Source organism: Chlorocebus sabaeus, chromosome 11 (genome assembly GCF_047675955.1).
Source record: "Chlorocebus sabaeus isolate Y175 chromosome 11, mChlSab1.0.hap1, whole genome shotgun sequence".
Taxonomy (NCBI): Eukaryota; Metazoa; Chordata; class Mammalia; order Primates; family Cercopithecidae; genus Chlorocebus; species Chlorocebus sabaeus.
The window spans coordinates 2148201-2165501 of NC_132914.1; the positions used below are offsets into that span (position 1 = coordinate 2148201).

Consider the following 17301-nt stretch of genomic DNA (forward strand, 5'->3'; position numbering starts at 1 on the left):
TGTATTTTTAATAGAGACAGGGTTTCACTGTGTTAGCCAGGATGGTCTTGATTTCCTGACCTTGTGATCTATCCGCCTCAGCCTCCCAAAGTGCTGGGATTACAGGCTTGAGCCACCGCACCTGGCCAATTCTTTTGGATCAGGAGAAGGAACAGCTGCCACTGGTGATCTGACCTCACTATAGTGCCCAGTCTGCCTGAAGGAGGCCCTTTCTCAGCCCAGAGCTTACAAAAAGCCAGGCAGATGCCACCAAAATCCGACACTGGTCCCAGTGAAAATCAGTCTTGCCTAAAAGGGATGCTTCCTTGTCTTTCCCTGTGCTTTCTTGTTTGGCTTTCATGGAGGTCTGTGTTGTGGAAGAACTTGGGTCTAATTGCTGCTGGCAGATGCCTGTGTTCTTTTAGCTGAGGCAGATGGGCAGGGGAGGAGGAGGTGGGGGTGGCTGTGAAGGAGGAGGTGACATTTGTAAATATGTCAAGGGACAATGCAGAATCAGTAGACACATTGGAACCTTTTAAGTGAGAAGATGAAATGATCTTTCACAAATGATGCACAGGGCTGTAAAGATAGTAGTGGGATTATGAAGGTATTGATTCCTAAGTATCTGGGGTTACAGTGGATGAAAATCAGCTGTAGGGAATAGTGAATATTTTCAAACTCTTCCTGTATAACATTTCACAAGAGCTGCTTACCATCTACAAAATTAGCTGTCGCTTTTCCCCTTTTCATTATAAACAACAAAAGGGCCAGTAGCAGCAGACAGCATAAGGAGGAAAGAAGAGCTGTAAATGCCTCGGCCAGCCTTCTGCCCAGCTCAGCGGTCTCCCAAAAGCCAAGTGTTGCATGAGTAATCCTGTCATTCCCTGGCTAGGTGTGTCTCCGGGGCCAACACACCCTGGGTGTGCTCCCCAATGGACCCGCATTAGGGTGCAGCAAGCACTCAACTCTTCAGCTATAATTAGGCTAAGTCCAGGTCCCTTGTCACTACTCCAAACCCAATTAACGAAGATGCCTCCCTAGGCCACGCCCTGGCTCTGTTTCTAGCTCCTTACCCCTTTATCCATGGGAACCTTCACGTCCATCGAGAGAGTACCTGTTTCCCTGTTGATCATGGCTGTTCTCAGCTTCAGGAGGAAAGACAATGACATTAGTTCCTTGGCTCACAGGCGAGAGTGAAAGTATGGAGTTCTTCGGACCAGATTAGAAGTGATCCCCAGAAACACTTTTGGTTCTTCCCTTTGTCCTCTGAGAGTGATACCAGGAGGGAAGATGGACCTGACTCTAAGCTCCATCTAGCTCATAATTCCAGGCATTCACCAAGATCCCACTCCCGAGTGGACTGATGCATTGGGGTACAGAGTGCCAAGTTGCTGGGACACAGTTTCCTCTAGGATGAGATACTGCAATCAAAAGCCAGGCTAAAACATCACTAAAACTCAGTCTCTGCAGCTTGTACACGTGATCTCATCCGGCCTCAGTAGTCCTTGTGGTTCAAGAAGATACTGTTATATCTTTATAGTTGTTAAAAGAATTGCTCATTTTAGGCCTTGCTTGTGGCTTGATCTTGGAAAGGCTCTGGGATGGACCTGTTCTACCTGTCTTGGAAAAGCTTCGGGATAGACCTGTTCTGCCTGTCTTGGAAAGGCTCTGGGATGGACCTGTTCTACCTGTCTTGGAAAAGCTTCGGGATAGACCTGTTCTGCCTGTCTTGGAAAGGCTCTGGGATGGACCTGTTCTGCCTGTCTTGGAAAGGCTCTGGGATGGACCTGTTCTGCCTGTCTTGGAAAAGCTTCGGGATAGACCTGTTCTGCCTGTCTTGGAAAGGCTCTGGGATGGACCTGTTCTGCCTGTCTTGGAAAGGCTCTGGGATGGACCTGTTCTACCTGTCTTGGAAAAGCTTCGGGATAGACCTGTTCTGCCTGTCTTGGAAAGGCTCTGGGATGGACCTGTTCTGCCTGTCTTGGAAAGGCTCTGGGATGGACCTGTTCTACCTGTCTTGGAAAAGCTTCGGGATAGACCTGTTCTGCCTGTCTTGGAAAGGCTCTGGGATGGACCTGTTCTGCCTGTCTTGGAAAGGCTCTGGGATGGACCTGTTCTGCCTGACAGGAACAGAGTGACCTCAAGGCTCACAGCCACACAGCTGACCTATTTAGTTGGATGTAGAGCTAAACTAGCTTCCCTTCCCCCTATTTTCCCCACTCACAGATTCAGCCTGGTCTTCCCACTCCACTTCGGAGAGATCCACACTGTTGTAGTTAGGTTTCGGTTTTAGTTTTTTCCCCTCTCTGTACTGGAGTGGGCATGTTAGGAAGAAAAACATGCGGTTAGTGTACGACCTGCTCAAGTTTATCTCTTCTACAAAGCCTTTCAGGTATATTCATAAAAGCAAAGGATTCCTTAGAAATCAATCAATCCAGTAATTACTTACGGTTATCTGGGCAAACTTCCACCTGATACAGAGCTCCCCTTATCGACATCTATGACAGATGGTCTCATGGCCTCTGAGTGAATCTTCCCCATGACAGGGAGCTCCCTATCTCATGAGTCAGCTTGTTGGAGCTTTGGACAGCCCTAATTGTTAGAAAGTTCCTCCTCATACAAAGCTGAAATCCATCTCCCTGTGACTCCACCCACTGATCTTCCTTCTTTTCCCTAGAGCTGCATAGAACGCGTTCCACCTGACAGCCCTTGGGATTTCCAAAGGTACTTGTCACGCCTAAGACTGCACTGCTCCAACTGAGCTTGCCTGGTGTGCAGATGCCTCAGCTCCCTCTGAATATGCTCTACTTTGTCTTCAATGTCACTCTCAAAATGGAGTTCCCGTGACAAAAGCCAACCTTCCAAATGGGGTCTGACCAGTGTGGCGTGGGCTGTGATCTGTGGACTAAGGCATCAGGGGGCCTGACTGCTGCCTGCCGTTCTGCTGTCTTCCTGGCCAGCCACACTGACCTGGCAGTTCAGGCAGAGATTTCAGACAGTTCAGTCCCCTTGGTCTTCCTCATGGGACACACCGTCAGATCCCTCTTCACAATCGTGTGCTTGGGCACTGAGTATTTCCCAGAGCTCTCCATGCATCCCTAATCCATTTCATCTTGCTAGTTTCAGCCCATTGTTTTAGAAGAATGCTTTCTGAATACTGATTTTCTCATTTAATGTATTAACCATACCTTCCAGACTTTATGGCATCTGCCTTCTGCATTTTCATCTTAGTGATAAAACATTTGAATGGGACGGAGACAAGGACAGATCAGTGCTTAATAAAGACCTCCCTTCAACTTGACATACAGCCATTAATCAACATGCTGCGTGTTATTATTTTCTGGCCCTGATTTCTCTCTCTCTGAAGCCAAGACAGATGTCATCAAGTTATCTATGATTAGGTCTGCAGCACTTCCCAGGTTTAGTTAATTAACCCCAACCAAAAAAGGAAAGAGGATAGTTTATCATTGAGGCAAATTAAGGATTAATTAGCACGTCTGCTTTGAGCCAAATGAGGCCCCCAGCAGATGCCTGGACAGCTCCGGTCCCCTGTCACTATGTATCTTGCTTCCGCCAGTTTTTTGTTTGCTTGCTTTTTTCGGGGAAGTATCATGCTGATTTCTTGCCTGTTCAGGGGATCTGTAGGGTCCCCTTTCCCCTCTTTTCCACCTTTCCCATGCCTGGATCATGCTTCTTGATCTTATTAACGACCATATTCATCTAACAGCCCTGCCCTGCCCTCTTTTACATGGGATCTGTTTCCTTTGCGTGGGGCTCAGCATTCCATTGCCATCTCCTAAATCCTGACAAAGCCTGAAGATCATCTGTAGCTCCTCACTTTAAAGCCACAATTCGGCCGAGCATGGTGGCTCACGCCTGTAATCCCAGCACTTTGCGAGGCCGAGACGGGCGGATCACGAGCTCAGGAGATCGAGACCATCCTGGCTAACATGGTGAAACCCCGTCTCTACTAAAAACACAAAAAAATTAGCTGGGCGCGGTGGCGGCGCCTGTAGTCCCAGCTACTTGGGAGGCTGAGGCAGGAGAATGGCATAAACCCGGGAGGTGGAGCTTGCAGTGAGCTGAGATCCGGCCACTGCACTCCAGCCTGGGCGACAGAGCCAGACTCTGTCTCAAAAAAAAAAAAAAAAAAAAAAAAAAAAAAAAAAAAACCCCACAATTCTACTCCATTAAATACTCCTACATCAGGCACTGACATAGAAAGATTTCAGTCCAATGGGATGGCTCTTTCATTTATTACTGGGCATATCCTCCTTATTTTTTCTTTTTCAAACGTAACTATTGTTTTCCTGATAGTGCTTTCCTCAGATAACTCATTACATTGGCTTTACTGTATCTTTTGTTGTGTCATAGTGTTCTGTGTGGTATTATTCCCTAATTGTTTCATTTGTGTAAGTCTGGTTTTCCTAATTAGAGTATAAGCCTCGGTTTATAGCGTTCTTCACAGCATCATGAGGTCAGGCACGAGGAGGTTCACACTCAATCAACTGGTTGAAGCCTTATATTCATCTAGAGTACATAGATGATGACAGGCAGTTTCTGATCAGTACCCCTCAATCCTACAAGTCAGTTCCAGAATCAGCATATCATTTCCTTAGTGAGTCATTTTGCTGGCACTGGGGCTGCCCCCCGCAGAACCCCTTTGTACAAGGGAGTGACGTGTTATGGGTTCAGATGCTTGCCCAGCAGAGCCTGAATTGGAAGACAGTGTGAACAGAGTGGCTTCCAGTGTGCCCCGATCTCTCTCTATTCAGAACCCTTAGAATTTGCCTTAAATAGTTAATCATTGCCTTTCAGATATTCAGTGTCTATTTGAACCAAGTGGAATGAATGGAGTGTGGCTTAGACTGACCTCTCCGAATGACACCTGGGCAGATGAGACCCTAAGTTCTCTGGAAGGCGGTCTGCTGTCTGTCTTCAGTTGCCATCTGTTATTTACCACAGGACTGGTAGAGGGCAAAGGGTTACGATTCTCCTAGAACTTTAGCTCCCTCCGTCCCAACAGTCACATTGAGAGCTGTGGTCATTATTGCTGCATAGTGCTTGAGTGCATGACTAGCTCCTTAACCCTGAAGGCAGAGCTTTCAGATAAGACAATGCAACTTTCTTCCTTAGCCATCAGATGCTCAGTGGAACTCATGTGAAAATACCCCAGCCTCTGTGTCAGGGTGGAGAGGGCTGGGAGGGCCAGGAGCACTCAGGAACGCATCCTAAGCTGTGCTGCTCAGGAGAGGGCTCCCTGCTATTTCTATAGTTAGCTCCTTGTTCACCCAACTTCACAGGTCCCCAGTCTGGGAGACTCCACGCAGATGTGACTAATGGCCCTGTGGGCTCTTCAGCCTCAAAACTGCACACTTCATTACGTGTTCTCTGGCCCACTCATCAGTCATTTCACATGGTTTTGCCTTGTCTCTTCTGATAGATTCCAAACAACTTGAAAACAGGGACCATGACTCGAATACATTTTTTTTTTTCTCGTATTACCCACTGGGTTCCTAAATGGAGCCCAATGTGTGTTTGTTGTTTTAATCGTTTTTGTGAATTACCCCCAAATCCCATACAGTGAGGATCCCAAGGCAAAGAAGGTCTTTACCTACCAGGGGTCGGAGGTCAGGATGGGAGAGGATGTAGCCATTGTTGGTGTTCAGAAAGGCGTATCCGTGCACTCCAAGCTGCCAGAGTCCAGGGTGGAGGGGCATTAGGTTTGTTGTTTGTGCTGGGCATCTGGAGTTGGGCAGGGGTTTGGGGGCCACAGGACAGTCGAAGATGGCAGCTCATAGCAGTTAGTGTTTTCAGTAGGAACACAACTGAGCCAGTGCCATGCTTCCATCCATTGATTGAGGAGTCCTTTCCAAACTTGACTGTTTATAGCAACCATCATAATACATATTATCACCAACTTCTTTCCCACCACATGTTCTGGGTGCTTTGATGATGTAATCTCACTCACACTCACAGCAGGACTGTGTGGCATGGAGGAGCAGACTGAGAAACTGAGACACTGGGCAGGGAAAGGACTTACTGAAGGCCACAGTGCAAGTCATAATTCGTGGTGGGAAAGGGACCCAGGGGCACGCGTTGCTGCTCCTATGCTCAGCACCTGCACTTCTTGGGCGGTGACAGAGAGGCCCCATCCCAGCTCTGGGCTTGGCTTGCCTGGAGAGAGGCTCCCGTCACGGGGGAGGGAGTTTGCTCCTGGGGAACCCGTGATCCCCACAGAAAACAGACCCAGGCTCACCTTGTACCGGGGCGCCAGCTTCATCAGCTCTCTCAGGGCCACATCTGAGCCCACCACACCCAGGAGAATGCCATGGGATCGCTGGAAGGAAAGACACAAGGAATGGGGGAGACCCAGCTTCCTTGTTCACAAGGTTAGACTGGATCCTGGGCCTGTCCAGAGTTTGGAAGGGGAAACCACTTAAGCTTTAAGTGGTTCTTCCTCTGCAATTAGATTCTAGGCTGGGAATAAAAATCTGGACTCTATCAGACGAGGTCCCAGGAGCAAAACCAGCTGCTAGGAAGATTAATACCTGGTATTAATATTTAAGTTGTAATATTTAAATGGAATCCAAAGTTAAATGAAATATTAATCTTCACGGCAGAGGGTGAAGTTATTGGGATCTTAGGGACCATAATTCATGGATGCTCTGAAGCATATGGGGCCTGTAACATGGGGGGAAATGAAACATTTTCTGACCAGATGGAGGATGGAAGGCTCGAGAAATCCCCTCACCAGAGGCCTTTACAGACAAGTTAGAGTCTGTACAACCTGGCAGATTAAGCATGGCTTTGCAGGAAGGCTGGCAGGCAACCCGCCAGCCTTACTTCCCCAAGGCAGGGGTCCCAACTGCAGAGCAGCAAAGCGACTCCCAGCCAGCGAGCAGAGTCACTGGGGAAGCCGTAGAAAATCACAGACCCCCAGCCCACCTCCAACCAGGAGAGTTTGGGGTAGCTACTCTGGGACAGGCCTGGAAATCTGCATTCAAACCCTCCCAAGGTGACTCAGAAGCACAGCCAAGTCAAGAATCACTGGTCTGAGGATGCCACCGTGGCCCAGGCTCTAATCCCTGCTACAACCTCTCTAAGAGCAGCCACTCACCGTTTCGTTCTTCTTGCTGAAGACTGGCATGGCCACAGTGGTGAGTAGCATCAGGCTCTGAGCCTGCGAGCCGAGGAGCTGTCAGGGAGGGGAGAACAGGGGTCAGAAGCTGTAGCCTAGGGCCACTGGTTTGCCGTACTCAGAGCACCCGGTGCAGAGAACCCACGGTCACTGCATCAATTATCCAGAGTCACCTTCCCACAGGAAGGAGGAAATCCCAAATGAGGGTTTCTCTGCAAAAGGAGAGTTGGCAGGAATGCTGGGGGCCAGAGGTGGACTGGAGGGGAGGACCAGGCTGATGTCATCCCGCAGGGCCCTGAGCCCCATGACCCAGCCCCAAGCACCTTCACTAAGCTCTCTTGTCTCAGGGAGGCCCAGGCCGAGTGTTGAGCGCGAACCCAGGAAACAGGCCTATCTGCGCCCACCCAGAAACAGAGAGGCTTTGCACAGCACCAGCTTTCCAGAAACCTCTGATATGGACTCAAGGTTGCTACAGGTGAGAGGGAGGACATTGACCCAGAGCTACCCAGAAACACAAGCACACTCCGAGGAACTGCAGCGCAAGGGCAGGCTGTGGTGTAGCTGTAGTGGCCCTCGGGGCCATCCCTAGCACATTGGTCAGACCCACATGGTCTCCACTCGCAACACCAGAGCCAGAACCCTTGCCAACCTCTAGATGGCTGTCCGCCCCGGCTCCTCCAGTTATTTGAAAGGGGCTCTGCACGTGTGCCCCACTTTATAACAAAGGTAGGATTCCGACAAGCATGTGGGAAGAAAGGTATCGTAAGTCCGACCTTGGATGAGATCAACTAAAGGAGATTGCTGAGTCATGGAAGTCCACAGTTGACTTTCTTGGAGAAGGAAGCACATTTTGGCCACCATGTCTCTTTTTCTTGCCTCATCTGAGTTTTCCATTTAGATTTAGATGTAAGGCTTTCTGAGAGTGAACCACGATGACATCTAATTGTTTTCTGAGCTTGGACACATCTCCATGGGCTACATGAGGGCTTTCCATTCTCCTTCTTGAGTGAGGAGTGCATGAAGCCAGCTTGTCCCTGGCTCCCAGGAAGCAGCTCCCAGGCTCTTGGAGGCCCCTGTGGCCTGCTCTCCCTAGGACATGTCTCAGCCTGGGCAGGGTCCATTCACAGCTGTCCCTGCACTCGTGTTTCTGGACACACTTGGGAGGGCAGACACCTGCCCTGGGCTCAGGGGAGTGACATCCTCCTCTCAGAGGGTTCCGAGGTGGGTCTGGGAGATCTGCAGGTGACTCTTAACTTCAGGGACTCCTAAGTCAGGGACAGGAGAGGGAAGGAGGAAGACAGAGGAGATGTAGGGACTGGCTGCAGGGGGTGGTTCTCACTGAGGGACACCTCAGGAGACAGCTGTAAAAGGGACAGATGTAAAAGTGAAGATCAGACCGTGAACTGTGGCCTCGTCTGTGTGCGTGGAGGTAAGAGAGCGCCCGAAGGTCAGGCTGTCCATGGAAAGCGAAGGACGTCCTAGCACCACCTGTCTGACATCAGTGACAGCACACAGGAAAGCCAGGGTTGCCTCTACCCACCTTCTGCCAAACTCACACCCAACACTCCAGGCCACCTTCAGCAGGTATGGCCTCAGCCCAGCTTCTCTCATTGGATTTCAGGGTTCCGAAAGCCTTCGCTCTCCAGCTCCCGTGGCATGACCACAACACTCCCAGGCAAGGGAGGCCACACAGCACCAGAGCCCTGGCCCCTCCTGCTGGGCTGGCTCCTGGCAGGCAGATGAATGCACAGGTGATGGAGAGGAAGCACAGGTGCCAGCGGTCACGGGAAGACAGCTCAGAGAAGATCTCCTCCTCCTGTCCTCCTTCTCGCCACCCACCTCTCTCTCATCGAACCTGGACACACAGGGCCCTACAAACACTTGGCCAAGGGAGGGAGAGCCCTGCCCAGAGGCAGCCAGCTCGTCCCTTCTCTGCAGCAGTTGGTGATGGTCGGATGACATGTGCTGGGCATGACCTTGTTGGCTGAGCCCCTTTAAAGTAGATTAATGAGCTTTTCATCCCAAACTTGGCCAGATGGCTTATGTCTACTATTAACAGGTGGAGGTAAGCATGCCTTCGGATATAGAGCAAGTCAGAAGAAAGCTGGCCGTTGCCGTCCCAGCCTCCTTTGTCAGCATGGGGACTAAGTTCCGGCCAGTGAGAGGTGAGTTCCGGGTTCTGGCACGAGTCCCTGCAAGTTTCCCTCACAGGGGCGAAGCATCCTGCTGCCGCTTCCACAGCCTGATGCTTAAACGTGGTTTCATTTGATTCATGTTCCACCAGCCTCCTGAGCACAAGGATGAGGGTCACATCCCTGGGACAGCAAAGGGGACGGCAGGGAGGAGCCTGGGCCCCTGATGACCAGAGAGCTTGTGGTCAGCTCTGGGCTTTGTTTACCCAAGGCGGACATTCACTTCTATCTTATTTAAGCCACTCTTTTTGGGTCTCTCTAGAGCCCAGCCTGATACATCATCACTGAAGCAGGTGGCTGCCTATGTGATGGGGATTTGAGAAGTGGTAGAACTGTCTCCCTTCCCCAAAAAGGTCCCATCTGAAGCTCTCCCTTTGATGTTCATTCTTTTGTGCAAGTCATTGCTGCCTGCAGTCCTTTGAAAATGCAGGGACCCAGGAAGGGAGAACATGTGTTCCAGCTGTGGGATGGTGGATTCTTGGTCTGACCCCTTTCTCCCCCGGGTGGGTGGGAGACAGGGATGGTGAGGGAGGCGAGGACTGTGGGGGAGGTGGGAGGAACAACTTTGGAGCAGGGACCCTGTCCGTGGAGAGCACCCTGGGCAGGTCTGCTGGGGGTCTGGGGCAGCATATGGGCAGCAGCCCCATTAGTGGGCCAAGGGCTGTCAGGAAAAGAGGAGGAAAAGCGGCTTCATCCACCCTTCTTAATGTTCCCTAAGGTGCTAGGCCCACCCTTCTCCTGAGCCAGGAAGTCACTTCTTGTTCCCTGGGGTCCCTAACTCTGGGATCGGCTTCTCTAGCTGGGAGCTGCTGCCAGGCTCACCTTGCTGTCCATGTAGGCCTCTGTCCAGATGATGTCGTGGTCGTGGTTGATGACCATGGGGCGGCTGAGCACGTGCAGGTATTCCATCACGTTCTCCTGGGTGTCCGCCAGCGTTGAGATCTGCGTGTAGTAGCCTGCGGTAGGGAGGGCCGCGTGGGTGTGGAAGGCAGGGCTTTCACACTCCTCGCCAGGGCCTGCACCCTCCCCGGCTGCTGATGGCTCACAGCCGAATCCTCTCTGGAAACTGGCCCGGGGCGCAGGGAGCTGCTTCCCCCCAGTTGTGTCCTTTACCCAGGGGCAGCTGCAGGCCAGTGGGAGGCCAAGGCTTACCCTGCCTCACCCTGGAAGACCTCTGAGGGGCTCTCCCACCCAGAGCTCCGCGCAGGAGCAGCAGGGCCTGATGCAAGGGCACTGGGGGTCCGCTTCTCCCTCTCCCAGCCCCACCCTCCCCACTTCCTCACAGGAGCATCTCCTGAGAGTGCCCTGTAAGCCTTCTGTCATTCTTAGCTCTGTGTTCAGGGAACTCAGTCAGAGGCAGAGATTTCTGCCTTTCCGCTCCTTCTTCTGCTCCTTGTCTTTGCTCGGGTTGTGGGGTGGGTGTTACAGCCTCTTCCCTGGAGCCATGGTGACACTCCAAAGAGCAGATTGCACGGAAAGCTGTGAATGGCCTCTCTGCTTTCCTGGCCCCCACCTCCCACCATGTTCATCCCCCTCACCAGTGAGATGCAGCGACTGTCTGCTCCCAGCAGGTCTCAGACCCTTTGAACGCGCTGTTCCCTCTGCCTGGAACACCCTTCCAGTTGCCCCACTGACTTGGAGAGTGCCTCCCCCATGCCTCCCCCCAGCACCCTGAATAGTCTGTGTCTCCACCATCAAAGCTCATTTCAGGCTGTATCGTGGGTGGTGGTTTACTCGTGTGTCTCCCTGCTGGACAATACCAAGAGGCAGACTGACCCTGAGTCCATCCTGATCCCTCTTGGTCCCCCAGTGCCTAGAAATCATGCCAGGTGCATAGTGGATGCTCAGTGAATTTTTGTTGAATCAATGGGGTCTGGTCAGAGATAGATGAGGACCATTCACACACAAAACATTATTCCAAAGAAAACAGTGACTCTCTCTGCTTTTTGTCTGGGAGCAGAACCAGAACCAGAGTCTATGGCTTAATTAGCCGACAGAAAGAATGGGGGCAGGATGGAGACGGAGCTGACATTGTCTCACCTTGCTTTTTCCAAATACGAAGGAGGGACTGAGGCTGTAGTTCTTGACGTAACCCTGCTCCTCTTAGGGGCCACGAGGAAGCACATGCTCAGCACCTCCAGGGCTGGGTGACCCTGTGCCCCGTGCTCAGGCATAGGTGGGAAGGCACCTGCCGGCCCGGCACTCACCTTTGTTGTTGCATGCGATCCACTTCATGCGGTCGGCAAAAGACACTTCTCTCCCAATGAGGTAAGTGAAAACTCGGACCTAACCCACAAGACACAGATGCACTCAGCAACAAAATTCCTGGCCGTAAGTCATGTTAACATGGTTTGTGTGAGTCTTAGATGTTGGGCCGAGTGCTTATCAGTCTTTGGGTGCTCCAGTCTCACCCCCTGAGGCCCAGGCAGCAACACAACACAACTCACCCAGGGCCATGGGGACTGTGGAGTAGGTGCGAGGCTGAGGTGTACAGCCTGGCAGTTCTTTTTTTTTTTTTTTTTTTTTTGAGATGGAGTCTCGCTCTATTGCCCAGACTGGAGTGCAGTGGTGCAATCTCGGCTCACTGCAAGCTCCGCCTCCCGGGTTCACGCCATTCTCCTGCCTCAGCCTCCCGAGTAGCTGGGACTACAGGTGCCTGCCACCAAGCCTGGCTAATTTTTTGTATTTTTTAGTAGAGACGGGGTTTCACCGTGTTAGCCAGGATGGTCTCGATCTCCTGACCTCGTGATCCGCCCGCCTCAGCCTCCCAAAGTGCTGGGATTATAGGTGTGAGCCACCGCGCCCTGCCCAGCCTGACAGTTCTGATGTCCCCAAACCATATTCTGGTCCCTCACCCCAAACCTCCTACATCAGACCTCTGTGTCTCGGGTCGTCATAATTTTGGAACACCGAATTAAAATGTATCTGAAAGCAAGAATAGCTCTAATAGGAAAGCAGATTTGCATGGGGGCCATCCTTTTAGGGACCCTGCTGGTGATCCCATCCATGGCAGAAGGAGAAGCTTTTTTTCCTCCCCAGATACCCGTGGGAGGGTCACCTTACAGTCTGGCCAGTTATACTTCTCAAACACCGGCTCGTAGTCCTCCACAGCACCGTCACTGATCAGCATGACGGCCTGGTTGCAGAGGCTTCCTTGCTTGGCCTCTTGGAACTGTGTAGGGAAGAGGAGTGCCCGTGACCACAGGCCAAGCCTGCCTCCCCCACCTGCCCCCTTCCTCCCAGTCCTTCCCTCCCAGGCCTCATTACAGCGGGCACCTGCTTCAGGATCTGGAAGGCCTCTCTCAGGGCTTGGTCCACGACCCCCACACCTTTGACCATCAGCTCCTCCACCAGCAGTTTGAAATGCTGTCACGGGTGAGACATTAGAGGAGCATCAGGGAGTTGAGTGGGCCAGTGGAGCTTCATGTTTGGTGTTAATTTGGGAGGCTGTTTAGGGCCATCAGAGGCCTGTGTCTCCATGATGCAGCTAAGTTCATGGACTGGTCCTCTACAATAGGTGTTTCTCAAATGTCCCCAGGATAAACTGAGAGAGGGTGAATGACTTGGTACAAATCCATGGCCACTATTGGCGGGAAAAGCCAAGTGTGAAGCTGAGTGTGGGGCGAGGACAGTCCTGGGATGGAGGCAGGGTAACCTTGGCTCCCAGATCACAGCCCGCAGCCTGCAGCCCAGGGGTGCGCACTTCACAGTAGAAAGTGTGGAGGTGCCCAGGCCGGAGGCCCGGCTTCAAGAGGAACTCAAACCCCAACTCCCCCATCACAGAGGGAGGAATCTATGATGTGCAAAAGCTCTCCTTAAAAATTTATTGCCATGTCCTCTCCTCCTTTGTCTTTTACCAGAAAAAAAGGACGATACTCAATGGGTTTAAATTTGTCCTCCTTTCAGGGAAGCTTCTCATGAAAACTGACATAATGGAAAGGCCCAGGTGGGAGGCCAAAGGGGAAATGGAGACCTACATAATCCACAGGGTGAAAAACCAGTCCTGAGTAAGGAAGGTTCCCTTTGGTGTGAGGTCTCTGTCTGCTCACTGTTTGCTCTGATAAGTAGCAGCGTGTTTACAGGGCCGTTCTCTGGATTGTTTGCATGGGTAACATGCTCTGCTCTCATTCCAGGTGCCATGGGAATAAGCAAAAGGGGCCACAGACACAGTCTGCAGAGACAATTGCCCACCATGCAGACACGAGCAGGGGCTTGTTAGTGTCAGGCCATAGTGGACACTCACCTCTCGATTGTCTCGGTCCGCCTGGACGAGGATCCCTTTAAAACAAGGCTCGATGTAATGGACGTAGTCATTGTACTGCAGTTGCAGTGAGGCGAGGGGAGGTGGGGGGAGAATAAACAGCATCAGTTTGCAAAGTCCAGGCCCAGCAAACACACTCACACAGGTCACAGGGTGGTCAGGGGCTGTGGGTCACCTTGGCACCTATGTGTGATTTCTAGAGCAAGTGAGAGCTATTCTAGAACAGGAAGGCACATTTACCGCAATGATATTAACAAAGTCATTCTCCCCCAGGGTGTCCAAGATGGTGGTGATGGTGTGCTTGGCAATAGTCATCCTCAGCCCCTTCATACTGCCACTCACGTCCACCAAAATCACTATGTCCTTGGGAGAAGTAGCAGCTTGAATGTACCTGCAGAAGAAAGAAAGGGACATGCCCAAGATGGGAAAACCAAAGCCAGAACCAATACCTGACCAAGGGTCTGCAGTTATTTCTATTCAGATGCTGGCTTAAGCCCACCCAAAGTTCAGGGCAACCCACCTATGGCAGATTTTACATGTTTCATAACCACTCGACACAGTTCTGGAGCCGTCTGCAGCGGCAGTGGTTGGGGATGTGCCCACCTAACCGGCCAGGTCAAGCCCTGGAGACAAGGGCCAGGTCAAACCCTTGTCCCTTTTGATTTAGACCAACCAGGGTCCCTGAGGGGCTGGCAGCAGAAAGAGAGAGAGCTGGGCTTCAGATTCTGTTACAAACTTGCCAAAAAAGGGGTGTTGAAGGAGAGAAGAGCCTAACAAAAGGTTGATGTGGAGACAGCTCGGTGTCCTGGAAGGAGGTTTAGGTTGGGAAAGACACATGTGATCAGTCCTGGAGCAAGGCAGTTGCAGAGGGAAGGGAGGAATGCTGGTGCTCTTCCTGTTCTTGTGTCTGGTTTGGGTTCTATACACCCAAGGCCCTTGAGTGGTGGTCGGGGAGGGAGTGGGAGCGGAGGAGGATGAGGCAAAACCCAAAAGCTATGAGATAAATACCCGGGTTGCAGACCTTTCCCGTATGAGCTCTTACCAGCCGCGGTTTCGGCAGTCAAAGGTAATGACTCCATTCTCATCAGGTGTCCATTTTATACCTGGGGGAATGAAGACTCGTTCTTTTACTAGCTTGGTGAGGCTGCCCCAGATCCCCTGGCTGGGTGTGGACCCCCAGGATGGCCACAATCCTCAGGGCAGAACAGCTTTGGAGCTAGGGAACAGGGTGGGGACCACTGGGACATGCCCTGTAGACTGAGAAAAGCTGGCAAGGAGACATCTACCAGCCAAACTGCCCAGACGCAGAGCTGGGGGTCATTTCACAGGTAGGCCCACATAGGTGGTGCCTGGGACTCATTTGTGAGGCGAAACCTCATATCAAATAGTGGAAGGGGACACTTCAGAGAAGTGTGACTTTTAACATCCATTACCATCCAGCAAATTGTGGACAAAATGTTGTCCACAGCAAGTGCTCTGACTTCTAACTCACTTGCCTCTAGGTGTTAAGCTCATTAGCACTCAAGATCCTTCCTGTTGGCTGGGATGGGATAAATGATTGGGTTCTACGACTGTAGGCTCTTTGAGGTCAGGGATTCCTAGAACACAGCAGAGTATATGCTTAATAAATGTCTGTTACCTGAATGAAAGGACAAATGAATGGGTATGAAAGATCTTGTGTTGACCCAGTAGCAGAATGCTGGTGTATATTTTTATCCTATTCACCTAATAAAAAAATTTGTAGAGATGCACAGAAAACACTGACATGATCCACAATAGAATCTCAGCTTGAAAAGACTTTATGATTGGGAATAGTGGGTTTAAAATAAGAAGAGTAAAAATAACAGGTAGAATTGCAACGTGTTGTGACTGGGATAGAAAAAATGATTGTAGCAATATCATGAATGTCTAGAAGCTCCAAGGGCCCTTCCTACTCCACAGTGGTTAGACTTCAGACGACATACACCCTTTGAGGCACTGCTGGCCTCTCAAAGGTAGGAGAAGTTTTCAGAGGCCATGCTTTTCAAAACCAAACCAATGAGAACACAGCCCCAGGGGTGAGGCGTAAGTGTGAGGTCAGCTAGCACCCAAAGCCTTGAAGGTGGGAAGCAGAGTCATGGGAGTGTGGTGTGATGGGAGCTTGAGTACCACTGGTCTGACCTAGTCTTGCAGGCAGTCATGGGAGGTGGGAATTTCCTGAGGCTGCATTCTTATAGTAACAGTCGTGGGGAATTTGATCCTTAGAACAGCAATGAGGAGGAGAAGCTGAGTCTGAGATTACTGACTCTTAACCAAAACCTTCAAAGAGGACTTTGGAGGTCCTTGATAAGGTCCTCAAGTCCAAGTGGAAACAGAAGCAAATTTTCTTGTGGATTCCCAACTCAGACTCACCGGACTCCAAAGATGACAAGCAGCATGGCCTCACAAGCAAAGATCGCCAAATACGTACAGAGCAGACCCCTATTAGGGGGAAGCAGCAGACTCAAGAGCTACCTTAAGAGCTGGATATAGCTTCTCAAGAATTACAGATGTTGGAATGGCCAAATACCAAACACAAATGAGGTAGGTATCAGAACACACAATATGAAGAACACACAATACAAAGAACATGCAAGAAATGACCAGGAATGAAGAAACATCTTTGCAAACATGAAACTTTCAGAGATGAAAAAATGTATAGGTTGAAACAAATAACTTAAATGGATAGTGCTTTATTCATGGGTAAAAAGAAAATGCATACATTTGTGGATGTATCTAGAGTTCTACTGAGGCTGGAATGAGAAGGTTTAATACACATCTGATTGGAGTCACAGAAAGAGAAAAGGGAGAGCATGGAGGAAAGGTGATGGTTAAAGAGATGATATTGGCAAATATTCTAGAACTGATTAAAAATGCAATTCTACAGATCCAGGAAGCACAGTGTATCCCAAACAGGATGAATAAAAAGATATCCACATATAGACATACAGTAGTGGAACTGCAGAACTTCAAAGGCAAATAAATAAATAATTAAATAAACACCACAAAGACAGCCAGAAAGCCTACAGCACCTACAAAAGAAGAGCAGTTAAACTGATAGATTTTCCCAACATCAAAGAAAGCCAGAAGACAGTGCATAAACTGTTTTCAGATGTTGAGCGAATAGAATTATTAATTTAGAATTGCTTTGTCAGCAAAACTATCATTCAAGAATGAGGATAAAAGGAAACATTTGTAGATAAACACAATCTGAAGCAGTTTATACTGAAGGCCCCACTGTAAAGGAACTTCTGGAGGATTTACTTTAAGAAGAAGGAGAAGGATCTGGGAAAAACATCCTGACATGCGTGAGGGAATGGTGAAGAAATAAAATCGTAAATAAGTCATTAATTCCAAGTAAATGATATTTATATCAAATAACAGTACTCGTGTGTCTGATTTGTGGGGATGAAAAATTTGAAATATTGACAATAGAATGGAAGTCTAGAAGAAAGAGATGGAAGCACAAAAGTTCTAAAGGCCTTTGCTGACTGAAAGGAGAGTAAAAATATTATTTAATTTTAATTTTTTATTTTTAGAGATGGGATCCTGCTATATTGCCCAGGATGGTCCTGAGTTCCTAGGCAAGGGAACCTCCTGCCTCAGCCTCCCAAGTAACTGAAACTATAGGTGCAAACCAGCTTCCCAGCTTAATTTTAAAATGTTATAGTATTAAATATGCCTGATAAGATTTCAGGGGTAATGACTGA

At 50.0% G+C, this 17301-nt stretch overlaps 1 protein-coding gene across 8 annotated transcripts in view; it reads right to left on the reverse strand.

The window, feature by feature from the left end:
* The window catches only part of CACNA2D4 (calcium voltage-gated channel auxiliary subunit alpha2delta 4), a 158816-nt gene that overhangs the window by 104942 nt on the left and 36573 nt on the right, over nucleotides 1-17301 (reverse strand). For all 8 annotated transcript variants that reach the window (XR_012094426.1, XR_012094425.1, XM_073020347.1 and 5 more), the window contains exons 7-18: nucleotides 14616-14676; nucleotides 13814-13964; nucleotides 13556-13630; nucleotides 12589-12678; nucleotides 12371-12484; nucleotides 11520-11598; nucleotides 10135-10268; nucleotides 7100-7177; nucleotides 6239-6319; nucleotides 5598-5672; nucleotides 2204-2290; nucleotides 1053-1124 (exon numbers count right to left, since the gene is read on the reverse strand). Coding sequence is in view for 6 of the 8 variants with exons in the window: in XM_073020347.1 (XP_072876448.1) it covers nucleotides 1053-1124; nucleotides 2204-2290; nucleotides 5598-5672; nucleotides 6239-6319; nucleotides 7100-7177; nucleotides 10135-10268; nucleotides 11520-11598; nucleotides 12371-12484; nucleotides 12589-12678; nucleotides 13556-13630; nucleotides 13814-13964; nucleotides 14616-14676 (1097 nt within the window). In the remaining 2 variants the exon portion in view is untranslated. The remainder of the gene's footprint in view (nucleotides 1-1052; nucleotides 1125-2203; nucleotides 2291-5597; nucleotides 5673-6238; nucleotides 6320-7099; nucleotides 7178-10134; nucleotides 10269-11519; nucleotides 11599-12370; nucleotides 12485-12588; nucleotides 12679-13555; nucleotides 13631-13813; nucleotides 13965-14615; nucleotides 14677-17301) is intronic.